The sequence below is a fragment of the Hipposideros armiger genome, unplaced genomic scaffold (genome assembly GCF_001890085.2).
Source record: "Hipposideros armiger isolate ML-2016 unplaced genomic scaffold, ASM189008v1 scaffold_751, whole genome shotgun sequence".
In the NCBI taxonomy this organism is placed as follows: Eukaryota; Metazoa; Chordata; class Mammalia; order Chiroptera; family Hipposideridae; genus Hipposideros; species Hipposideros armiger.
The window spans coordinates 376,250-403,531 of record NW_017732101.1 but is presented as its reverse complement, the minus strand read 5'-3'; the positions used below and the strand labels follow the sequence as shown (position 1 = coordinate 403,531).

Genomic DNA, 27,282 nt, shown 5'->3' with positions numbered 1-27,282 from the left:
GAGACCTTTCATCATTCTGATATCTCTCTTCTGAAAATGTCTCAGTTTATCCTGTAAATTTTCCAAATTGTGGCTTCCACAGCTGAAAATAATAGTCCATGTGTGGTGTAACCAACATAGATGTCCTGGACTACCACTTTCCTGGTTCTGTATAATGTTTCAGGTACTGTTACCTAAGACTGCACTAGACTTTTTTCAATGACACTGTTGAATCATTTTAGAGTTACTGTTACTTAAAAGCACTAACTCATTTTGAAATGAGTTTTAGATAACCCACATGTTCCCACCGTATATCTATGTAATTCATTTTTTAGATCCAAGGTTATAGGATGTTAGGTTTACAAGGTAAATTTCATCTTTGCTAGGCTAAATTGTATCAGTTTTCAATCTTCCATCAAATGTGCCTGATGACCCACCGCAGCCTTTTATGATGACTTGATCCTCTGAATTGCCCTAGCAAATATACTTATTTCACTCATTGGGCATATTATTTATACTACCTAGTCAAATCATTCCTCTTTTAATGAAGGTTGACTCTAAAGAACAGAGCTGATATATCTTATTTTCAGAAATTATGGTGAGCTATATACAAAGATTTTACTTGTGACTAGCAACATTCAAAAATGAAAAAAAAATGTAAGCATACCCAGTGGATTGTATGCTGTTTTTCTAGTCAGTACTTATGAGCTTCCAGATATGTGATTGGTTTGGGGCTTTGCAATGAAATCTAGTATATTTTCCCCCTCCTTATGGAGGATGAGTGGATAATACTCTTAAAACATGAGCAGATAATCATTACCTTCAACTGATAGTATTTTGGGCCTCTTTTAAAATATATTTCTATTAAACATTTGTAAGACAGATAGTGCCTGCTATAGGTGGTTGAAAGGATCATTTGGCTTGAGTCTTCAATGCTTGAAAAATCTCAAACTTAGACCTTAACTCTACATGAAGTTATACATACAGCTACAGAGATACACTAAAAATATTAAATTTTGCCCCTCATAATCCATTTTAAACTCATGTCCCATTAAAACACCATCCTACTGTTGTGCATTATGAATAAATATATTTTAACATATCCTACAAATATCATATGAATAATGGAATGATATTATACTGTATTTTTATATTAAAAGCAGAACACTAATTTATTAAAAAGAAACATTTAAAACTGTATCACAACTGCATGCTACCCTGTTTGATAAATTCTTTATTTCTTTCAATATTCTGGTTGATTAGTAAATGGAGATAAGCCAGGCCTTTCTCAGCTTCTCAGAGGCTCTAGAGGCAAATGAGCATCATGATCTCATTACTGAAATGTTCTGATGGCCTTTATTTCCAGCCACATTAAACATATCCTCACTGAACAACAAGACCTTTTACTAACTGCTTCCTCCTGAGACGGTTTCTTGTATTTGGTACGTTTTTAATGAGCAGCAGTAATTGTGTGAGTCACCATGCTAGGTTCAGTGAAGGAGAAAACATCATCAACAAGAGCAACATAAAGGTGATCCCTTCCTTCCAGGAGCCCCCCATGCCCACAGACAGCCCATAATTACCTAAAGCACAAAGTAAAGGATTGGGGATTGTGTTTCAGGAATAAACCAAACTACCTGAGATCAGAAAGGAGGAGACATAGTCAGATTAAGAGATGTAAAAGAAGTGTGCCAGTCCCATATTTCTATACTATTAGCCATCCTGGCTCTAATCACAAGTTGTTTTTGGTCCCTTTACTCCCATTTCCTGATTTTAACCCCACTTGCCATTCATTGGGAAGAAGAGTATTTCTGTCACACATCGTGCATGGGAAGGTGATATTCCAGCTAGGAGAGGGTACATACAGTCACAGTTGTCATTAGCACTTCAGCTGCCAACGTTCCACCCCACTCTCTCCTTTAGCTCTGCACGTTCCTGAGCTGATGATACAGCTAAGAGCAGTGTCTTGCTGAGCTTCTGATCCTCCTTTTCTTTCTCCCGGTTTCATTCAGTTGATACAGGGCTGAAATGATGCAAATGGAATTTAATTAAAGCAAAAGGAAAAGAAAGGTCAAAATAGGTAAACCAGCTCTTAGCTATTCTAGCACACCCTTCATAGATGCCCTTCACTAAAAAGGTGCTAAAGGGCATACAGCACCCCATTTCATTTCTTCAACGCTGTCACTTTACATGTGCTTGGGCATATTTATCTGTGAGTGATAAAAACGGCTACTATTTGAGGACAAATCTCAGCTTGCTCACCTATTGTCTTGCAGCATGTCCCTCCCATTATAGAAGGCATGAAGTGGCTAATCTGCCAGAGCCACTCACCTCCAGCTTCTGGAGCTGGGAAAATGGTTCTGGTATCACGAAGTAAATATTGTGAGCTGTAAACATGAAGGATCACACTGGAGTTTTGATTCCCAGTAGAAACACTTCTTTCCATAGACATTTAAAATTGCATTGTCTTTTATACATGCAGAAAACACAAGCAATACAGCACAAGACACTGAGACAACACTTAAGGCAGAGTGGGACCTGCCGTTTTGCTGGGTCAGTCCTCAGGTTAATGATCAAAGACTAATAATAATTCTCTGTGATAAGTGATGTGGACCCTTAAGCAAGACATGGACAACCAGTGCTGACCAGATATCTAAGGACTGAAGAATAAGACCAACTTGGGAACAAACAGAAGGGGACCCATATCACAGACAGAGTATTCTCCTGGTCATATTAGCCAAGGTTCTTTACCAGTTCATTAATGAGGCAAAATGAAAAAGATGAGAATCTAATGACTTATACTTTATTATATCTGCATTTGATAATAAACTGTATATTTCTTAATACAGAGTTTAATTAAGCATAATGAACCCTCTTGTTATTCCCACAAGGAACCCAGCTAAAGAGCCTCTTTTAGGTGCTGTTATGTAGAAATATCTCGAATGAATGAATCCTTTTGACTATTAGAATCACAGTCTTGGTACCCTGGGGGGGGGTGTTAATAGGGCAAATAAGGGTTACATTTGTTAGTAAATGACAGAAAATCCCAAATAACAGTGGCTTAAACAAGATGGACGTTTATTTCCTTCTCATATTACCTGAACATCCAGATCTAGCGTATCCACCAGGGACCCAGGCACCTTCTATCTTGTTACTCAGCCATCTTCAGTATGAAGTTCCTAACAGGTTGTTGGTCCAGGATAAAGCTCCAGCTTCAGCCCTCATGTCCCTGCACTCCAGCTAGGAGGAAGAAGGAAAAGAGAGGTAAATACCCTTCTATTTAAGGACGTACATCTTACCTACATCCTCAGAACTTAACCACAACCAGCTGCAAATGAAGATGTGAATTCTATTCCTCTTTTTAGGTGGGCATGGTCCAGACAAAAATCAGAGGCTTTATCATAACGGAGGAAGGATGAAGAGCAATTTAGAGCCAGAGAGCAGCTAGTAGCCAAAACTCCCTCTATATTATACAATTTTGTCTCAACAAAGTATTTTTCTATTTGAATATAGCAGTAGCAAACATTTATTGAGAGTTTACTATGTCCCAAGCAATTAACTAAATCTTTTAAAATAGTGTTATGGGTTGAATCGTGCCCCCCAAATATGTTGAAGTCTTAACACCCCAGGACCTCAGAATATGACTTTATCTAGAAATAGGATCTCAGTGGGTATCGTAAATATAAGATGAGGTCATTAGAGTGGGTCCTAACCCAATATGATTGGTGTCCTTATAGAAAGAGGAACTTGAACAGAAACATAACACCTAGGAAAGAGTACGTGAAGAGACACAGAGAAAATGCCACGTAAAAAAGGAATATAGGAATGATGAATCTAAAAGCCAAAAAACATCAAAGATCGTTGGCAAACCACCAGAAACTAGGAAGAGGCAAGAAAAGAGTCTCCCCTAGAGGTTTAAAGAGGAGCCTGGCCCTGATGATACCTTGATTTCAGACTTCTAGCATCCAGAACTGTGAAAATAAATTTCTGCAGTTTTAAGTCACCCACTTTATGGTACTTTGTTACAGCAGCCATAGAAAACGCATACAAATAGGTTATCTCATTTAATTCTCACAACTACTGCTATGAAAGATGTACTGTGGTTCCATTTATACAAATACAGAATTTAAGGCTCAAAAAGTTAAGGAACATCCCAAAATTCCTTGTGCTTTGAATCAAACCAAGGCTTTTGTAATTCCAGAGCCTGAACTTCTAATCTACTACGCTAACTCAAGAATTAACCCAAAGTCCATGTGTTTTTAGATCTTCCAACCCTTCTCAGTGTGGACACCACTACTGAAAACTGTGAAGTGTTTTGCTACTATTAGGTGGTATTATTATTCTCCACATGCCTTTGTAGCATGACATTGTGACGTATCATCCAAACTGACATTGTGAAAATGAAAAAATATATTATTCATAATTACACTGGGACAATAAGCCTAAATCAGGACTGTCTTGGATAAATCAGGGCTTACAGTCACACTAATTTAAATTCACGGCTCAGTGCCCCACTCCCCTTAACTCCTAACCAGAAATAGCATTATAGTAGCTTTATATAATTCTAATAATCACAGCTGGACAACAACAAACATACCTTAACTATGCAAAAAATAATAAAATGGTTCCACAATAAGATATTTCTTGATAATAAGCAATGCATAGATCATAGAAGATAGTTACAAGAATGATTTTGTAAGATGATTAATTCAAAAAAAGAAAGATTACATTTTGATTGTTTAGCCAAAAGTACCTGGGCAGTCCTTCCAGACCTCTAAATACTGAGGATCACTACCTCTGGAAAGTTAAGAAAGAGCAAAAGAAAGGTCTTTCTTATTTGAAACATTGCATACTAAGGCTCTACTCATTACATTAAAGTGATACATTGGAGAATATCAAACATCCTTTTTTTACAAAAAAACAAAATTACTCCTCTTCAGACTCCTTTCCAAGGTTGAGGAAAAAAGTAACTTCCCCAGGGATGTGGTCTGAAAGTTTTAATCTATTTTCTCATCCAAACTTGAACCTTAACAAAGTCAGAAAGGAGTTGGGTTAGCCATCAGGAAGAGCTTTGTAAATTCAGACTTCTGCCAAGATAGAGCTTTCTTTGATTATTTCTAAGAGAGCTAGGTGATCTTAGAGGCTACATAGCCTGGACTGCAACCAAAATATGAGGAAAAGTAATAATCCTACCTGAGTATAGTATACTATCTACATAATTACAAAATCTGATAAAAAGTTCATATTAAGTCTCTCTACATTCTTGAAAGTCTGGCTCCCATGGCCTTTATCTGCGGCTAAGACAGACTCAGTAAAACTCTTCATGTGCATGTAATATGCATTTATCTTCCACCTCAAACACTATATAATCTAAGTAAATTGTAGGGTTCTAAAATGTTAACTGTGTTTACCTCTGCATGGGAGGATTGCCAGGGATTCTGTGTGTCCTATTCTTTCTTCTTCGTGTTTTCTCATTGAAAATATAGTACTGTTGAAATTAAACAAATAATACTTTTGAAATTATAAAAAAAAGACTTTAAGTAATATCATTAAAATATGTGTAAAAAACTTCCAGTTTCTCATCCAGCATATATGAAGCTGGAATACTCCACTCCGTTCTAACAACAAGTAAAATGTTGAACAAACAACACTATATATCATTTATGGCTACAAATGAATGAATTAAAATATAAAGCATGGATAGAAAAGATACACACCAGTTTCATGAATTGGCTGACTCTAGGGAGGAAGGGAAAGGAATAGAGAAGGGCAAAGTGGTGTCTATTGTGACGGTAAATGCTTATTTTTGCAATTTGAAGGAAATATGACAAAATGTTAAATTTGTTAACTTGATGGATTGTATATGAAGTTTATTTTATAATTCTCTTTGGCCTTTCCACATTTTTAAAATATTTCATAATTTTAAATAAATGTCTACGAAAAAGAACCAATTTAATTGAATATTTAATAAGTACTTAGGTTACCACACTTACTGTCCCCGAAACTGTTCTCTATGTATTCTGTCTCTTTGTGATTAAATATTTTCTGGGCCTGTTTCCTCATCTGTAATAAGCAGGGTGAATAGATGGTCATTTGAGATTCTTTCTAGCTCATATACTCTCGGTGCCTTCCCGTTCCCATTCACTTCCACCCCGACAATCCCCCTTTAAAATTCACTAACTGAATCTGTTATCAATCCATCTTCCTTTTCCCTCTTAAAGCCTGCTTTTCTGAAAAGTCATCAGGAAAAATGTGAACAAAGCATATTCAGTAATCAAGTTTGCTAAAACTCGAGAAGAGCTGTTTATTTTCCATTTAAAATAAAAGCCCTACATTTTCCTTTGTCATCTCTGACAGAAGACGTGCAGGGAGGAGGAGGTGGTGGTAACATACAAAGCTGCTCCCGTAGGAGCAGGGGTACCACTGCGCTTACCTGGGCATCAGACTTCAGCCAAAGAGCAGAAACTTGGTAATAGACTAAAATGAGGCCATCGTACTCTGTACAGTCTGGAGAGGACAGCATGGGCGGAACAAATTGTACTTTGCAGCTGGCGGTGGGGGTGGGGTGGTAACGAAGGTGGGGTCTGGGGAGAGAGAGCTGCCCAGATCAGAAACATCCTGTAAGCATCTCCGCGTAAGGAGGAAGGTGTATTTAGCTGGGCGAGTCCCAGGGTAGGAGGTGGGGGGAACCTTCCCGGGCTGAGGCACCCAAGGTAACGGGGCTGCGGCCCGCGCACGTGCGCGGGTGGGGCCAGGGGAGCCCGTGGATCCGCTCGCTCCCGGTTTCCCGCCGCGCGCAGACGCCGGATGAGCGAGGTCGCGGAGGAAGCAGGTCCGGCCAAAGGGGGACACCTAGGTCTGCGAGACTCCCACCTGCTGAGGACCCCGGTGCAGCCATGGGCTACCAGGGGCAACAGCCCATCGTCTCGCCACAGGTAAAAGTGAAGGCTGGGGCAAACTCTGGAGCCAAGTCCCTCAAGTTTCACTCACCCTGCAGCTGAGGTCGGCTACCTTCACCTGGTGTTTGGGTTTAGCACCGCGGAAAGTTCTCTGGGAGAAAAAGTTCTGCCATGATCTAACGCTATTTTTCTTCTTGGAAGGCACTTTTCAGTATAACCCCCTTAATTTCACAAAATCATATCATTGGCTCCCTACAGACCCTGAGAGTCCATGCAGCAAGCAGCCTGAACTTGGCGCAGGTGTGATCAGTACATGTTAGGATGGAGTTTGTTAACAAAGCTGTTGAACTACTAGCGGTTATTGTTACTCTTTATTATTATACTCATCACTTTCTTTTATTATTAACATTATTTATTATCACTACTGATATTGTTTTAGTCCCCTACATTACATATTTGTCTGACACTTTTCTATTTTGGGGGCTAGTAAATATTTGTTTAATTACGTATATATTATATGTTATTGGCCATTTTGTATATTTAAATAGCGCGATCTAGATGACAAAGAAGCCCTCGTTTCTGAACATAAGCACAAAAGGAAAACTTGTCGTCAGTTTGCTGCTGTTTTTAATGTTGTCAACTCGATTATAGGATCTGGTGTAATAGGTAAGTGTTGTTTTGTTTTCTTTTAATTTTATGTGAAAGGCCAAATTTAAGACTCTTACATTGTTCGTGTTCCTTGATTATTTTTAAAAGAAAAAATCTTAAATGATAAACTTGGTAATTTTCTTCTATAAAAGGCACCCTTTTTCACCATTGTAGCAATGTGCATCACATCAGTCTCTTTTATGCTGGAGTTGTGGACCACACTCTTTCCACATTTGAGAGTGTCCTACACATCATGTTGGAACTACGTATGGGAGATGTTGGAAGTTTTTTTTTTTTTTTTCCACAGGCTGCGTGGTCAATTGATAATGTTACCTAATTTATGTTTTCCTTTTCCTGAAGTGTCCAACATTACTTGACTCACCTTCTGTGAACTTCTAGAGGTATAAAACCAGATGATTTGGAAATATTGGAAGTATAAGTTTAATGTGAAAACAATCTTGTGAAAAATTAAATACAAGCAATATTTCCTTACTGTTCTATATAGTGTTAAATTTTAAAATACAAACTCATGAATTTATATTAGTTTTAAATCTCACTTAATCAATAAATAGAAATTGGTTAAATGAAAGTGGCTATGATTTTTTTTTAACAAAGGAGCCAAATAATCACAATTGAAAGAAATAAGCAGCTCATATTTTCCCAATTTAAAGCACAGGGAAAATTCTGACAAAATTAAGTGCATTGCATTACAGCAATAAAATTTATTGGTTTTTTCTGTGCCTACTTTTCTATTGTTATTTGAAAACATCCAATTTAAGACAAAGCAGGGACAAAACAGAATCCTGCAATACTGATAGAGAGAAATATTACATTTTTCCTATATAGTTTTGACATTTTCTAACAGTCATCATTTATCTTGATTGAGTTACTTTCTTTACCTTTCACAAGTTGATGTTTTTCTTGATTTTACTTGTTTCCATATATAGGTTTTTGTTTTTGTTTTTTCAAATGGTACATCAAAAGGAGGTACCTGAAGCAAAGTAAAAACAAGTAAGGACAAAGACTTGTTTGAAATTCTGCCTCCATGTTCCACTGGAGATGTGGGCAGCTCTACTGGGCAGAATTCCAGAGTTAAGTCCTGATGTGAACACTTTAAGCTGATCCGTGTCAGCATCATTAAAAAGTACCTCTTAATTATGCTCATATATTTTTAAGGGAATATTTTTCAGAGAATAAAAATTCTGGGTGAAAATATTTAATTATATTTTATTTTAAATATTTTAAAAATATTTTATTGTTCTTTATCTAATATTGTCCATTTCCAAAAAAAATTATGAAATATTTGATATACTTCCTTCAGCTTTATAAAAAAATTTTTGCCATTTCATTTTTCTCTCCTTTTTCTACATGGTTGCCCATTTTGATTCTTCATATCCCATTACCCTTCATTGCTCTTATTATCCTCTGTGCTTTTCCAGAGAGTCCATGAAGAAAGCTTTGGGTCATTACTCTCTACATATTCTAGATCATATGTCCCCATCATCCTAAAGTGAACATTATTTTGTGAACTGACATCTATTTTTTCATTTGTTGCTTTCTTTTTCTTATTCCATCACCTCATAAACGTGTTCTCTTGACATGTTAACTTATAACATTTTATTTTGAAATAAATATTAATATGCTAACATTTAATTTTAGTAGTGATATGCACTGTTTACAACTATGTTATATAAATATGTCAGTTTACTTAGCCTATTATATACAGGAATTGGGGAAAACTTCTGTATTTCTAAATGTTTTATTAATGTGATGGATGGGGCATTTTATGTTTTTCCAGGATTGCCTTATTCAATGAAGCAAGCTGGCTTTCCTCTGGGAATATTGCTTTTATTCTGGGTTTCATATGTTACAGGTAAAATACTATATAATTGCTCCTTCTTGCAACTTAACTTGCACAGGGACTATTTAAAACACACACACACACACACACACACACACACACACACATGCACGCACACTAATTGGATTCCCTAATTTTTATGCATCAAAGAATCCTAAAGAATTTAGACATTTATGTCTAAGGAGATTTACTCTTCTTTCTAATCCTTTGAACAGATTAGAAAAGCATTATATATTACCAAGCCTAAATCCTTTTCATGTGCCCTTTTCACTTTATGCAGAAGGTGGTAGATGGGGGAGTCATTTTAAAGGCTGATTAAGGCTAAGACCAACTGTGTTCTGAAAGTGTAGACATCAGGACTTCCTTTCCCACAAAAACACACGAATGAGCAGCCTTTTCCAGCTAAGCTTCTGCTGCCCCCCTGACTAAAAACCTTGCGGCTCCCCACCTTGCCCATGCCTGCCCAGGCTCCCAACCTGCCACTGTCCTTACGTGCAGTGATAAGGTGCTTCTGTCCAACTTCTTCTCTTCTGCTTCTCCTTTTGCATGTAACACATTCATTCACACCTACATTTTGCCACCCTCCCATCTAAGTGCAGACTATACAGTTCATAATCGCCTCCTGTTGTCCTCATCCTTGCCTTGCCACCCCACCACCGCACCTCATGACAAACACAAGGTGTCTCCTCTACCTTAGGATCACTGTGGTAGAGGCAGCAGTCACAGACACCTGCTGCGGTTGCTGCCATGTGGCCACTGTGTGTGATCACCTACTTGTAGATGCTCTTTTACCAGGTACTGCAAAGCACCCCAGCCGTCCCCTTCTCCAGAATGTTGACCTGGGCCTCAGTGGCGCAGCCTTTTTGTGAGGTTATGAGCTCCAGCCATTTCCCCACAGCCTTCAGTCAATGACTCACTTGATAGAAACCTGGCCTTCAGGAGGGACCAGTGTGTGATGCAGTTGGAACTCCAAAGCGCTACCACTGCAGGGCTGAGCTGCAGCTAGTCTCCACCTGAGACCTCGTCTTTGCTGAGCTGTTTCCCCTGCCCTATCCTCTCACTCCCCTTCTCCTGGGAGTACTCCCGCAAAATCCTTGCCCAAGGACCTGTGTCAGCTCTGCTTCTGAAGATGCTAACCAAGATGCCACCCCTCAAACTCTCAGGCCTCCAAGACTGGCCTGCGACTCTGCTGCTCTTTCTCAGGCTGAGGCAGAGAGAGTCAAGCATATGAGTACAGTAAATCCTAAAGTCAGAGCTGCAGAAGCACTGGGTCCCTTCCTCCTGCTTTCTTCTCACCACTCTCACTCCCAAAACCTAAGCTGCTTTTAGCTTCTACAGCTCTTAATTAGTAGCTTAAAAACCATAGCTTAGTGGGAGTGGGGTGGGCTTAGGGTGAGCAGGTGATTCTCCACAAATCTGTCCTCAGAGCCCCAGCTGTTGTCTTCCTCCTGCCCTGGCAACGTGTCCTGCCAGCGCGACTCAGGATGGCCGCTGTGGCGCCTGTAGCACCAACAGCACTGCGAGGCTTGATCAGGCGCAGGAGCTCGGGCCCCAGACCCACTGAGTCGGCACGTGCACCCACAGGCTGCTCTCCTCTGTTCTTTGACGTGGCGGGGCCTTGGGCTGCAACCTCTTTCCACCCACAGTATTTAGTGGCCTTGCATTGCCACCCTCACCAGTTTGTACAGGTATAAGGTGTAACCTGAACCCGATTCTTGCTTTGTCTGTATTTACAAATAGGTGGAGTCCGATAGCCTGTGACCACATTGAAGTGCAGAGACGCTTTCCATTGGGTTTTCTGTCGTGCACGTGTACTCTTTTAGATCAGTCGTCTATAGAAGGTATTACAAAGCTTGAGGGTCCCCCCTTATATTTTTGACCATTCCTGAATCTCATACTAACGTGTACAACATATGCTGGCACAGATTGTTGCCACTGCCTGAAATATAGGTTTTCATTTGGACATCTTCATTCCCTGGGGGAGTAAGTATCTTTCTGTGTATTAATGAATGTTGTTTAGAATTACTGTTATCTTTCTGCCAAATTAAAAAGAAACAAGCGTCCCTTTATTTCTATGGAATTATAATCCAGAGTGGATTTTTTATTACTTTAAATGTCCAGTCAGTCTGTTTGTGTGGTCATGGACTTGATCAGACCCTGGTTAATATTTGAAGCTAATGCTGGGACTGAATAACCTGTTTTAAATGCCCAAGGGATGATGTATCGCTGTCTAAGCAAACTGCTGGAGTGAAATGAGCGTTAAAGCCTGCCTTTCCTGTTACCAAAACAAAACAAAACAAAACAAAAAACAAAACCATAGCTTAGTAATGTGGGATCCATAACTTTGTGCTTATTCAGAGTTGCTGGTGTTTAAAAATTGCATTCTGTTCGTGAGCACATTTATCACACTGAAAAATCCCATCTAAGGATTTACCTTTGTCGTTTCTAATTTCCTGTTTCCCAGTTAACCAGCACTGATAAATAATTATTTTCCACCCATACATAATAACCATGGCTTATTTAAGTGCAGTGTAAACATTTATGCACATTGTAAACCACTGGATTAAAAACATTAAAATATATATCACCTAAAAATTCAGTGTTTGAGGAAAATGAGCAGTTTACTAAAGCCAAACCATATTATACATAAATAAACCATATTGTGAATAATTTCTTCAACTGATACTATATAATATATATATAACATATAGCAATCACTGTGAGCAGTCCTTTCCAAAGTTATATATTGCAAAGTTACCAATCAGTGAAAATTACTTATTAAATTAGTTGCATGATCAAAACCTTTAAACAATTTTAATAAATAAAGGATAACCACACAAAAGTGAAAAATGTATATATATATAGACTATGATTCATTTTGTTTTTTAATTAGGATTTTAAGAGCAAAATTTACAAGTATAGTGTAATACTGAATTTCTTAAAAATTGACACTGTACGGGGGAGGGAAAAAAATTGACACTGTAATTACATAATGATTTGTCTCTAGAATTATTCTTTTGTTTTTTTAAGGCCTCTAATGAGTCATGTCCCATTCAACAAGTAGTTTTTCTAATTTCTGTTTCATTGTTTGTGCAGTGGTGGGGAACAAAAAGGAGTTATAAGTATTTATAACAAATAGTTTTATTTAAATTGTTTTAAGATTTTCTTATTTGTTGATTAGAGAAAATAAACACTGTTGTCTATACATAATTATTTAAGAGAAAATTTCCCTTCTGAATAACATATTTACTCAAGGATTACCTAAAATTTGCAAACAGTATATGTAGAGTGAGATCAAAATGTTATAGTGATTGATGTTTGAGATTTTAAAAACATTTAAGATAATATGTTTATAGCCTGTATTTTACAAGCAGGTAAAATCAATTATATTTATTATTGACCAAATTTTTTGCAAATTGTTAACTTCAAGAAATACACTTTGAACTTTTATGAAACTCAATATTCTCATTCCAAATATATAATTCTTCCTCAAACATTTACAACGTCTATGAAATTGGTTACCTCCTGTTACTCAAGTCTTGATTAATTCTCTTCCTTGGCCAATAAGTTGCTGTTTTACTGCCTTTAGCATCTGTCTACTTTCTGATCAGTCCTCCTTACTGCTGTAAGAGTTATCTTTATTAAACCTCAGCCTGATCACTGTTTCTCCTCCAATCCAAACAACCTAAGACTTTATAATAATAGCAGGGGAAAAAATTATTGCATTCAAATTCCTTCATGTATAGCCACAGTCTGCATTTTCAGTCTCACCTCCAACTGCTCTAACTTCTCTTTCACCCTGTCACCGACCGCCAGGTGTTTTAGCTATTCTGGACAATTTCATTCCCCAGATGCACAATGTGCTTTCGCACTGCCTTCCCATGGACTGTCCCCCTGCTTGGCATTCTATTTCTTCTTGACCTCATGAAATCTTGTTCATTCTTCAAGGTACTACTCAACTCTTCTGTGACGCTTTTCCTAGTTTTAAACAAAAGAAGTATAATTAATCCCTCTGTCTTTTGTGCTTCTAGAATATGTTTAAATGTATTAAGTCATTTGTCACATTAATTTGCATCAGATGTATAGATATCTAGCAATCCTGTTCTATGGGTCATTGATTCATGCAGCAAATATTTACTGACACTGTCGCCATGAAGCACATTATCCCTGCCTGTATGAAGTGTAGGGTGGCAGGCTGGCAAAAACACAATGATAGTACTTCATGAAAAACACCATAATATAAACATGCGCATGATGCTGGAGACACTGGCACTTAACCCAGCCTCAAAAGAGCAGGTGTGTTTGGGGGAGGAGGAGATACCTACACTGAGTGTTTATGAAAACACATGAGTGAGCAAAGAAAATGGAAAGGTACTCAAAGGAGATTAAAATGTGGAAATACAAAAGTGATTCAGCCTGACTAAAGGGCAGGGTTGATGTTTGTAAGCAGAGGGAGATGACGGTGGAGAGGTTAACAGGGTCATTTATGAAGGCTCTCATGCAATGATTATCATCACTGGCCAGGTGCCGACCATAAAGCTGCCACTACACTCAATGCTTCTCATTGCATGAAGTCAGTGTTCATGTTCTGCTTCTATGGAGGAGGAAACTGTGACTTATTAGGGTTAAAATGACCTTCCCAAGGTCTGCAGTTACTTGCAGTCTGGTTCAGATTTTGATTAAGTGCGTGGATTCTGGGGCCAAACTACCAGGGTCTGAGTCCTGCCTTTCACTACTATCTCTGTGAAGTTTGGCAATTTTCTTAACTTTCTATGTCTCACTTTTCTCATCTATTTATATGGGGGTTAATAATAGCACCTACTCAGGGTTCTTGTGAAGATTAAGCAAGTTAATATACATAAAGCATTTAGAAAAAGTCCTGGCACATAGAAAGTGTTGTGAAGGAATTTGCTAGTATTTCTGTGGTTGTAACCATTGTTATCATTATTATTGGACTCCAAATACAATGGTTTTTCCACCACCACATGCAGCCTATAGAAAATAATTAAAAATATTACAAGTTCTCATTCATTTAGCCTCTATAACACACCAGGCATTGTGGTAGACATTTAAACACCATAATCCTCACAGACACAAGGTTAGCGTATTGTCTTACTTTACAGATGAGACTCAGATAAATCAATTCCTTCACCCAAGGTCACACAGGTAATAAATAACTTTTCCAGGATCCCCTGGAGTATTTTAAGCAGAAGATATGATCAGATTTATGCTATGGTCAGATCCATCTGGTAGAGGGGGGAATGTTGGAAAAGTCTTAGCAGATGTCAAAAATGTTTTGGTTGGGGGGTGAGATTGATGGATGAAAAAACTATTGAGTGTATTGCAATAATCCAGGCAATAAAGGCCTAAGCCCTAAAATAAAGTAGGTTAAAGATTACAAATGAGTTGAAAAACTTATGATGCAGTACATAATGAACTTGGTGACCAGAGGAATATAGAAAATGATGAGAAGTCCAGGGAGATTCTCAAGTTTCTTTTGATACCGTTCACATATTGGAGAGCTACAGATGGAGAAGTAAGTTTCAGCATAATTATATAAATTAGAATTTGGATATTTGAAAATCGAGATGTCTGTGAGATCGCCAATGTAAAATGTTTCTTAGGCATCTGGACGTAGAAAGCTGGAATTTCAGAGTCTGGGCTAGAGATACAAATTTGGAGGTTACTAATATCTGTAGGAAAATTGAAACCATGGGCATTATTAAGATCACAGTAGGACATCTTGAAGAGTGACAAAAAAGTCCAAGAATCCAGAGTAAAAGCAGCTGGTGAAAAACTCAGTATCAATGGCCAGAAAGGTAGGAGGAAATCCAGGAGAAAGTAATGTCACAAAGACCACAGGTGGATGGTTGAAAAAGGGGAATAATAAACAGGAAAAAAACAGGTGGTGCTGACAGAACAAATAAGATTAAGATACAGGGGGTGTGTCAATTGGATTTATCAATTTGGAGCTCACTGATGAACTTGTTGGAAGACATTTCAATGTGGGAGGGAATCAAGATGGAAATCATACTACAATTATTTGTACTTTTGTCTTTGTATTTAAATGCATTTCCGAATTACTTAAAAGACAAAAAGAAATCATCTGTGGTGGGAACACAAGCAAGAGAAGAGAGAGCAGAAATCACATCCTGTGCATCATAGCTGTATACCCAATACAACTGCAGTGTGGTTCCCTAAGTTATCATTGAGTTAAATGAAAAAAAAATTAACTTTTAACTATGTAATATCTATATATTTGTATCTTCAATTTCAACCTCAAAATTTAAATTTCTAAAATGTAAATTTCAAGAAAAAGTTTTTAGTGTGCTCTTTTAAGCATAATAACTATAAAATAGTTACTAGTTATACTTTATTATAAAACAAATGATCTGAGTTTTCTAAATATTTTTTTTTCTGAATGCTTCTAGCATTTTTCTTTCTTAGTCCTCACACATGGGATGCCTCTGAGATATTTGATTACTTATATTCTGTTGTTGGACAGTTGAGCCACATCCTATTAGTAGTCAGCATTGTTTAGGTTAGGAAGGAAAATGGAAAACGGACGCTTGACACTATCTAGCCTGCTTACCCTCTTCTGTCCAGTTGGTTGCATTGATATGTTAAGTATATTTGCATCTTGATTGAAAAATACAGAGGGTGCCAAAAAAATGTATACACATTTTAAGAAAGGAAAAAACTATTAAAATTGTAATACCCAATATAAACCCATAACAAAAGATGAATACGTGTCACATTTGACTTCTGCAATTACAAGAGGTACTCAAAGTGGTTACCATCAGTGTCCAGATACTTCAGATAATGACAAACTATTGCTTGAGCAATGTTGACCAGTGTCCATTTGTATACATTTTTTTGGCACCCCCGGTATATAACTGGAACTGTACCATTTTATGAAAGGTAAAAAGCCTTGTCATGCTAATTTACTGTAGCATAAAATTAAACTCTTTTAAAAAAAATTTCCCTGTTTCTTTAAGTCAAAACATGAAAAACTTTTGTACTAATGCAATCTGACATGTTTAATTGTTATTTTGCCACAGACTTTTCCCTTGTTTTATTGATAAAAGGAGGGGCCCTCTCTGGAACAGATACTTACCAGTCTTTGGTCAATAAAACCTTCGGCTTTCCAGGGTATCTCCTCCTCTCTCTTCTACAGTTTTTGTATCCTTTTATAGGTAAGATGAATGTGAAATGAATATCATACTTATTTGCATAAACACACTGACATTTCTCGATAAAATAGTTTTAATAGTCATTAAATAGTCATTAAAGAGTCCTAGCAGTTGAAATGTTTTCCAAATTAAGTGCTCGCTTCTTTAGCCATTTTTCCCTTATCTCCTGGTCCTTTCCAGTGGTTTTATGAGTATTTTACTGAAATAAAATAAGAGTGATTTTCATTAGGTTAATGCTTGTGTTTCCCTAGTTTGATTCAAAATAGAATGATCTGGTATTAAAAGTGAGTGAGAAAAACAATAGATTTCTTCCAAGGCTGAAATACATTTTTTTGAAAGCCTAAAGATTTATGGAAGCTGTATACAAGGCCAACATGCTATTTAAAGTTTGTGCCATGATGATGAAAATATTACCTAGCACTTCTTAAATCAATAAAATGTTAAAATTTTCTAATAGCCAAATAGACTTCAGTTTTTAAACCAGTAATACAGAAGCTGTTGCTCAAACCGCTAGGTCCATATGTCTCCACTGAAAGCTAAGAATACATTTACCAAAAATTTTACTTTTTAAATGAGATGATACTTTGGAGTCTTCAATATTTTCTATTATTATTCCTCACTTTGAGCATTAAATGTGTTCTTCAAAAAGCATTTGGAAACTGAACTTTAAATAACAAGTAAACCACATTTTAAATGACTATCAAAACTCACTATTATTTAAAGATGCCATGGAAGAATCAGTTTGCAAATTGAAATCTTTTTTTAATACGAATTTGTATTCTCCCATAAATTTGTTATCTACTTATCTTTATAGCTGTACATATTGGTAATCACAATATATATTTGAAAGTGGTAGGATTATGTTAGTATTTGGAAAGTAATAACATTATTTTCAAAATATTCAAGATGAAAATTGTTGGTGACTGTTTTTTTTATTTTTATTTTTACTTTTAATTTTTATTAAATTTATTGGGGTAACATTGGTTAGTAAAATTATATAGTTTTCAATGACATATTGTTTTAATTATGTTTTTAGCTATGATAAGTTACAACATAATAACCGGAGACACTTTGAGCAAAGTTTTCCAAAGAATCCCAGGAGGTATGTAACTATACTTACTTTATATAATTTTTCATAGTTAATGTGGTTCATAACAATTTATAAGTAAAATACTAGCAAGTTTAAGAGTTGGATGACTTCAAATATCTGGCAGTATCCATGATCCATCCTGATCCTAAAGTATTAATCTAGTTTTATATATAGTTCCATTTTTATTTAGCTGTTTAAAAATATTATTATTATACTGTACTTAGTAATGTTATTATACTATACTTAGTATAATAGTAAATATTAATAGTAATATATATTACAATTAATAGTAAATAATAATAGTAAATGTTATAATAAATATTACTATTATACTTTATATTTGAAATATGCTACATATCATAAATCTGTTGGTAACATTTTCTCATGTATTATTTTTATGACACTTTTTTTTTTTACTTTTATTTTAATTTATTTACTGGGGAACAAACAGTATGTTTTTCCAGGACCCATCAGCTTCAAGTCAAGTAGTTGTTTCAGTCTAGTTGTGGAGGGCGCAGCTCAGTGGCTCATGTGGGGATAGAACTGGCAACCTTGGTGTTGTGAGCACTGTGCTCTAACCAACTGAGCTAACCAGCCACCCTTACTACACTATTTCTTATACAAGAAGCTGACCTTTTCCTCCTCTATTTATATTGAGATGTAACAACATAGTAAAATTAACCCTTTTATTATACAGTCTTGTGAGTTTCGACAAATGCACACAGTCATATAACCACAGCCACAATCACAATAGAGAACAATTCCATCACATCCCAAATTTTCCCCTCTTCCCCTTTGTTGTCAAAATCTTCCTCATCTCCAGCCCCCAGCAACCACTTGTCTGATTTCTGTCCATAGTTTCGCTTTTCTCAGAATGCCAAATCAATGTCATCATATAGTATTTGGCTTTTTTGACTTAGCATAGTGCATTTGAACTTCATCCATGTCTTTGGGTATATCAGTAATTTGCTCTTTAAAAAAAAATGCTGAGGAGTATTTCATGGTGGGAATGGACAACAGTTTATCTGTCACACAGTTGGGGGACATTTGAGTTGTTTCCATTTTGGGGTGATTATGAAAAAGCCGCTGTGAACGTTTTCACGCAGACCTTTAGAACATGTGCCACAACCCCGCTTCCTGATCAACCTTTCATCATATCATAGCTGTCTGAATAATTCAGAGAGCATTAGTCTGTGTGCTTCGAAGAGCTTCTCAGCCAAGCCACATTATCCCTATTTCATTGTGACTAACTCTAATTGTTATTGTAGTTGAGACTGATACAAAAATGCCTTTCTTCTTAGTGCTTGAATCGCTCATTCTAAAAGCCATATAAAGCAAAGTAAAACATAATCTAGAACTAGAAATTGCACCTATTCCTCTCACAGGATTTAGTGGAAACTGAATTCAGGGATACTTTGACCATACAAGCCCACTGCTTGCTTGCTGTGTGACCTTGAGAAAATTAATGCCCTCTCTGAGTTCTAGTCTCTTGATATCTAAATTATTAAAGTATCTAGTGCTCTATAGAATTTTTATGTAAAACAAAAGAGATAATACAGACAGTGCCTAGCGTATAGTAGGCTTACCCAACATTGTTATCTATTATTATTGTTACCCTAAACTATTTGCAGCTTCTGTCCTCATCCCCAGCCTCCAAATCGCAATTTCATAAACTGAGATCATGTGATTGGATATAATGCTAAGGAAAAATGGGAAGAATATAATACCATATATACAATGTAATCTAAATTATATAAATGTTCTATTTGTATAAATAAATTAGGAAAAAATAAGAAAAAAGACATTCACATAAAAACTGGTGGTTATCTTTTAATTGTGGGATCCATGGGATTTTTGTTTGTTTGTTTTCTTTGTTAGTTTCCCAAGTTTTTCAAGGGAGCATGTATTAATTTTTAAAATGTTTATGACTTTATTTTCTTATTTAAGAATAATACATATTTATTAGGAAAATATTGAAGACACAGATAAGCAAAACGGAGAAGACAGAACATACTCATAATCTCTTCCTCTTGGGAAAATCAAGTAGGGACAATCCTCGCAACATTCCCTTCCCTCCTTTCTGATGTATACTTTCAGAGTTTTAAGCATGAACTTCAGGTAGTCCCATGAGTAAGATATCACTATACATCTTGTTCTATTAACATGCTTCATTCTCTTAGTAGTAAGTTAGGGACACATAATCATATCAAAACATAAAGATCTATCCCATTTACTTAATTGGTAGTTCAGTATTCTCCTGTACAATATCTATTGTACAGTTGAATAGACCATAACTACTTTACTTTTCCCTGATAGAAACATTTTGATTAAGTTTTATTGATTTTTAATTTTACAAATAATATATGATACTCCTCATAAAAATAAAACATCATAGATAAGGCTTAAGTTCCCTTTGAAACCCCCTTTCTGGTTATTAATTTTATAATCATCCAAAATGACTTTTAAAAACTAGGTCACATAGTAAAGAACACACTTCATTCTTATTGCAGTTTTTTATATGTTGAATGTGATATTTTGTAATGTGTGATTGCTTATATGTCTTGTAAAAATTAATATGATGCCAAAGTATTTTTAGAAGTAGATAAAATCCTTAATAAAGCTGTGTATTTTTTTTATCCTGAAATATATCACCAATATCTTAGACTAACAAGTGGACAATTGCTTACATGTACTTTTCCCAGATAACCAAAGTTTTGACTCATGATAAAAGTCAAAGTAATGAGAAATATTGGTGTAAGAAGCAGTATGGTTGAATGGTTTTAAAAATTTTGAAAAATGTCAATATTCAATTTTCCTTGCTATTGTTTAAACATTTAAAATGCTTATTTGGGTGTATTTTTGTTGGAAGATCAGTAAAGGTAATAGATTTCATCATTAGTGAAAAATGTCCTTTACACTAATGGAGATCCTCAGTTATTAGGCTCCTACATAGCAATATATTTTAGGGGTTTTCTAGGCCTTAGAATTTTCCCAGTGAAGAAAATATATTTTCTACCAAGCACATTATAGGGGAAGAGGTTTGAAAGAGTAAATAGAGACAGATATACAGATAGTTTAATTCAAATTATGTTTACTAAGAATATGTAAATAGTTGAATTCAGGGTTTGGGGAACTTAAGCTTCTAGTTCTATTGTTTTAATTCACAACTTTATGATAATTGTTTAGTTGTGGCTGAGTTAAACAAATACTCATGATTAATTATTCCATTCCTGTGTATACCTGTTTGTGTGTGTGTGTGTGTGTGTGTGTGTGTGTAAAATTATGCCATTTTGAAATTCCTATCTCGGAACTTCCTTGTAAGTTTGTTTACTAGCCATACAAGAAAATTAGTCTCACTTTTCAGAATAATAGCTTCTTTTTTATTTTTTAAACCGCACTCACTTATTTGGCAGACTTGACTTCTACAGACTTTAAACTTTGCAGACATAAATGCACAAAAACTTGATACCACGGAGGACATTTCAAAAACATAGCTACATGATCTCTGAAGGAATTCAATATGGGCTAAAAATTCTAAACAATGGTGTCTTCATTGGAATAGATATATAGCTCCTGAAGCAAATACTATGATTAGCTTTAAAAATATGTAAATGCTTGTAAGTATGTTTTAATTTATGTTTACATATTTTTCCGTATTTGATGATAGCCCCCCCACACACACACACACAATTATTTACTCGTTTTGGTAGCTAAGATTCTACTTTGTATACCAGGTTTCAGCAGCTTCCCTATGACTTCTTCTCTATCCAACAAGCTGCTTCTCTCTACTTTCCTTTGGGGAAAATACTTTTTCCAATGAAAGGATAGAAATATAGTAAATATTTTTATTTAAATCTTTATTTTTGAAATTTTTTAAAAGTCTTTTTGAAATACAGAATTAAAAAAAAAAGCCTCAGAAAATGCCTTATCTCCATGTAGCTTACTTTCTGAATGAACAGTTTTGCCATTAGAGGGTTTTGGACAAGGAGTGACATAATGTTTTTCTTGCCCATGAAAAGGATCTCTGCAGTGTCTAGGTTAAGAGTGTATTGTACACTATGGGGAAAAAGGAAGGTGGAAACAAGGAAACTAATTAGGAGACTATTAAAATAATTTAAATGTAAAATATTATTATTTGAACTATAAGTTCATCTGTAAGTTATTCTGTATTTACATTTTTGTGAATTATTTACAGTTTTTCATGGTTTTATGGAGCTTATTTACTCTTAAAATCTTTGTCCTTTAGATAGTGTGTAATGTTATTTAAGTCATTTTGATAATTCAGTATTTTTCTATTTACTTGTGTCACTGGCGTGCTACCCATACTTATAAACACTTTATAATACTTATTGTGTTTTTTAGTTGACCCTGAAAACTTGTTCATTGGTCGCCACTTCATTATTGTGCTTTCCACGGTGACTTTTACTCTGCCTTTGTCCTTGTACCGAGATGTAGCAAAGCTTGGAAAGGTAATTTTTATATTTTAAGTAGGCACTGAAATGCACTTTGTTACCTGCATTTTGTCCAACTACTGTCTATATGACCAAGCTCTTAATTATAGTAGTTAACTTTAGATTCTTTTAGTGTACTGATAATTATGCAAGAGTAAGCTCTGGTTGAATCTTGAATTTATTTTGGGGAATGGATGGTTAAATAGTTGATGAGTGTAAACTGAATATGCACTATCTTTTTTCCTACTTAACATAGTTATTCTAACGGATGTCAGGCAGCCTCTTTAAATTTAGAAAAAAATAAGAACCATTAAACCAAATCTAATTTACTAAACAATGTGCTATCATTTTTATAGATAGAGGTTAAACAATTTAAAATTAAATTAAATTTAGAAGTAAGGATGAATCACTTTATTGGCTTAAAATTTTCCTTGTAGATTACAATGTCTATGGTGCCTATTTTTCACCCATCGAATTCTTCACCCATCGAATTCAAACGTCAATGTGTTGATTGATTCATTGTTGAGAATTTGTCCAATATTTATGATTGCTATTGTGAAAGACAAATGCTGATTTTTTCTAATGAAACCAACCGAATAATTGGTCAACTCCTCACATGCTCATCGACATAGAGCAGTCTTTACCCAGCTGTATTTTATTTCCTTCCTCTCGAGGAATGTTTGTATTTTATGCAACATATTATTGGTGCTATAGCTACATGATGCCAAGCATTCCAATAAAAAAATTTTAAAGAGTTATACAGATGATATTTTTATATTCTATTTTGAAAAATCCAACGGTTGATTGAGTGTTACTTTTCACCGTGATATTTGATGTGTATCCACAGTTAAGAAGCCCCTCCTTTCAGGTAATGTTGATAGTGTAGGTAATAGTCCAGCGTATTCTGACTATTCTGCCTTCCTTCCCTAACAGTTACCCAGAAATAAACAAGACTGTATCAAAAGGTGCTGTTTTTGATGAACTGTCTGAAATGGCTGGACTTATTTCCATTCACATGTTCAATGTAGACATAAATGTTACCTTCTCAGAGGAGAAAGCAAGGAATTCATGAAAAGAAAGCTATTAATACTAATATTCTATCATATTATTACCTGAACATTTTCCCTAAATGTCTCTTAAAAGCGCCATATTGAAAAATCTAAATGAATCTCCCCGTGAGCAGAGCAGGGTAGGCAGGAACCCTGATTTGTAGTCAGGATAGTTGCATTTGAGTTCCTCCTCCACCACCTTCTTGCTGTGTGACGTTAGGAATATTACTTAATATGTCTGTTCCTGAGGAGATCAGAGGATTCATACTAGAATCGTCTTTCTAGTTAAAAACTAACAACACAGAAAACAAGGTTAATGACAATCAAAAGCGATTTTATATTTTTCTTATCAGAGAAAAAAGTCTAAAATGTGTTTCTCTATTTTAAAAATTATGAGAAGAAGCATAGATCTAATGTATTGAGTCACAGAGCACATACACACACAGATCAGTTTATGTTTGAACCAGTTGAGATAGTGACAGGAGAGCGAGGAATGAGCAAAGACTTACAAACACAAACAGCAAATTCACAAAGGAAAGGTAGACTAGCAGAGCTAGAAAACAGAATATAAAAGCAGATGTACCCCAAAAATCTGTGTGTGGAAGGGGTTGTATTGGAAGGGTGAGGGTATGGTGAAGACAGAAGCAGAAGGAGCAATTATAGATAGGAAAAAAAAAGCAAAGTCAACACTAAAATAGGGCCTGAAGAAAAAGAACATAATCTCACTTTACTTTCCTAAACGACAATCACCAGGAAGCCACTAAAAACATTTCCATCGATGATGCGAGATGACATTAGTTATACACTATATGATCCTTGCTCTCTGATTTAGAGGGAAAAAACTGAGTATGAACTGATAAAAAGTTACATTCCTGAGATTTCACCCCAATCTATACAAATAAACTACTAAATAATTGTATTTAAAATTGTACATACATCAATACAAGTGGGAAGAAAAACACCTAATATTTTCAATAAAATAATTTCTGTGTTATACTGACAATATCTTTCCTTTTTCTTTTACAGATCTCTCTTATGTCTACAGTTTTAACCACTCTGATTCTTGGAATTGTAATGACAAGGGTAATTTCATTGGGCCCACACATGTAAGTTTTGTGGCTATATTGGATGGTCTTTATGAAACTTATAACTTTCGCATAGATATTTGTGTGACATAAATGCTGAAATGTAAAGTAACCGTGGAACCAGAAGCCTCATTTATCTTTAGTGCTTGATAAAATGAGAGAAAATAATTACAGCCAGGTAGACATACATGTTTCCCTTGGACCCTGCATGGCCGGTGAGGTTAAACTAAGTTTACTTATTTATTTTCATGGCCAGCCCTAAGAATTAGAATAAAGAAGAGATTCTGAATAGTGAGAAATGGGATTGAAGTAGAGCACACAGGAACAAAAGTGATGGCAGAAATTTCAATACCTACTTCAGAGATGAATTTGTTCTTAACCGTTTCACCAATTTAGGCTGAAAGGAGAAGAATAAAGAATATTTTGGATGTTTTTTTGCCATTAAACAAAATGTAGTGATGATGAAAGCCATCTCTACTATGATGATATTCTTTAATTATTTTGTGTTGAAATGCTTTGTAATTTGTGAACTGATAGTAATAGCCGATAGTGGTATTTATTTGATTTTTAATGTTATTTGTTGAGCCAAATAAAATGTTGGCAACTTGATATTGGTTCCCCAAATTTCATTTACTCATCCACGAAATTCAGAATGTGGGGACTGCTGATCTAAACTGCAGGTTTTATGATTTGATTATAGAATAGATTCACCAGACAAGGACTGGGAAGTTTATATCTATAGTCCCAAGAGAATGCTGGAATGAAACTAACTAAATTGGCTTTAAATGCAAAATTAGAGTCCCATGATCACAATAAATATTTGCTGAATAAATAAATAATACAATATGGAGTTTCCATGCGACCTTAAATATTTTCTCTATCCCAAATAAGACAAGATAAAATTAATTTTAGACATAATGTCTAGGACAGCGCAAGGGACATGCTAGGTCTTCAATGAATGTTGTATGTGAGAAAAAAACAAATAAGCCTAATGGATATAGCTATAGCTATAAATAGCATTCATAATGTGGTCCCTAGGATAGCTTATTTATCCTGTTGATTAATTGTTGTTTTGTAAAATCACTTCATTTCAACTGTTTATGTTCATGTCAGCCTTCTTAATTTACCAGGAAAATACCAAAAATTATGCCACAGATTAATTTGGAAGGAAGTGTAAATATCCCGTCTAACTGCATTTGGTATGGCCTTTTCTTTGAAGAAACAAACATCTATTTGTTTAAGTATTTAAACAAAAGGGAAAGGTATAAATATCTAGGTTTATATTATTGGCCTCTTCAAAAAACTTAATCCCAGTTCATAATTGTATTAGTCTGCCTGGGTTGCTGGAACAAAATACTATAGACTGGGTGACTTAAACAACAGAAATGTATTTCCTCTTAGTTCTGGAGGCTGCCAGCATAGTCGGTGAGAAATCTCTTCCTTGCGTTCCTGTTGTGTCTTCTTTCACATGGCAGCGAGTTGAGAGGGACAGCAGCTCTCTGATGTGTCTCATCCTTTAAGGGCACAATACCATCAAGAGGGTTCCACCCTCACAACCTCATCTAAACCTAATTCTCTCCCAAAGTCCCCATCTCCAGATACCTTCTCATTGGGGGTTAGGACTTCAACATATGAATTTTGTTGGGGGCACAGTTCAGTCCATTACAGTCGTGTTTTTCCAATGCACCGGGTTTGTTTAAATGTGGCCATTTATCTTTCTCATTTAGTAAACATTTATTAAATGCCTGTTGTTTGTAGCTATTTTGCTGTGCCTTCAGAGAAAAGAACAGAGAGGCATAAGTCACCACCTGCTGCAAGTTGTTGACAATTAGATATGGAGCAGGGACATATTTTTTAAAAAAGAAAAAGAAATGACAGTATGCTATGAGGAGTGCAAAATAGAAGCGTAAATTAGGTGCAGCTGCAGTGCCATAGAAGAGAGTGCTTAATAGTCTGTCTGAATCAGGGAGGGCTTCCTGGAGGAAGAGAAATCTGATCTACATGTTTTGAAAGAGTAATCTAAATATTTTAAGATTAATAAGGGTGTAAAGGCATCACAAGCCCAGGAAGGATAAGTGTAAAAGCACAAAAACATATATTAAATTCTGCTGACATTTATTTAGCATCAATTATGTTGGTACTGTATTCTGTTCTGATTTTGAAAAGCTGAATCCACAGCAATGAAGAGCTAATAAGTAAATGAACAGAATACAATAGATACTAATTTTTAGCTAAAATTTTTAATTGTTCAAGGCAGAACTATTTTAATTGAAACTTTTATTTTGAAAAGTGACCCTAGAGAATAAATACTTGGGATATATAATAAGAGGTCTCATAGATTTCGTATAGAGCTATGAGGCAATATTGAGGAAGAAAACAAGTAGTTAAAAGTTGGAGGTAAATAAATTATTGATTAATTGAACTCCGGGAGAACAGTTTAAAACAATGATTTTTCTGGCTTTACATTAGAATTACCTAAGTAGCTTTTAAAAAAACTGATGCCAGGTCCCCACCTGCAGAGATTCTGAGGGAATCTGTCTAGGGGTCAGGCAATTGGATTCATTATTTAACAGACCTGAGCCTGAACAAGGATCTTAAAGAGCTTAAACTCACGAGTACAGGTTTAACTGACACATCCTTTCTAAAAATATACCTGAGATTGTGTGTTATTTTAGTTACTCTTTTATCATTATTTTTCATGATTCATTCTCCACTTATTTACTTTAGTATCTTTTATATACAAAATGTTATGTAAGATACTATTGTGAATACAAAGAGAAATAAAATATCTTTGCCGTCAAGGGGCTCACCGTTTAGTGGGGAAGATAAGCTGATACAAATGATCATCATATAGGCAATGAATCTCCACGCAGAGGAAAGGGAAAGGAGAGGCCACTTCCTGGTAGGGCTAAATGCATTGATTTCATGACCAAAGCGCCATTTATTTGTGTTGTAAACAAAACGAGGCCTGTCTTTCTAACCTTCCTTTAGTGGTGATATCTTATTTTATCTGAGCCTTTGAAATTT

The 27,282-nt window shown here is 35.6% G+C and overlaps 1 protein-coding gene and 1 long non-coding RNA gene across 2 annotated transcripts in view; one reads left to right on the top strand and one right to left on the bottom strand.

Moving 5' to 3' along the window:
- Positions 1-1,779: 1,779 nt before the first annotated feature.
- LOC109373899 (uncharacterized) lies at positions 1,780-6,473 on the bottom strand. Its single transcript, XR_002122314.1, has 3 exons — positions 6,413-6,473; positions 3,078-3,219; positions 1,780-2,002 (listed from the first exon to the last, which is right to left on the bottom strand). It is a non-coding gene; the product is annotated as an uncharacterized LOC109373899 (long non-coding RNA).
- Positions 6,474-6,616: 143 nt separating this feature from the next.
- The window catches only part of SLC38A11 (solute carrier family 38 member 11), a 45,397-nt gene continuing 24,731 nt past the window's right edge, over positions 6,617-27,282 (top strand). Inside the window, exons 1-7 of the mRNA XM_019628146.1 lie at positions 6,617-6,914; positions 7,427-7,544; positions 9,325-9,399; positions 16,449-16,583; positions 17,617-17,682; positions 22,033-22,139; positions 24,197-24,276. Coding sequence (XP_019483691.1) covers positions 6,876-6,914; positions 7,427-7,544; positions 9,325-9,399; positions 16,449-16,583; positions 17,617-17,682; positions 22,033-22,139; positions 24,197-24,276 — 620 coding nt within the window. The 5' untranslated portion in view covers positions 6,617-6,875. The remainder of the gene's footprint in view (positions 6,915-7,426; positions 7,545-9,324; positions 9,400-16,448; positions 16,584-17,616; positions 17,683-22,032; positions 22,140-24,196; positions 24,277-27,282) is intronic.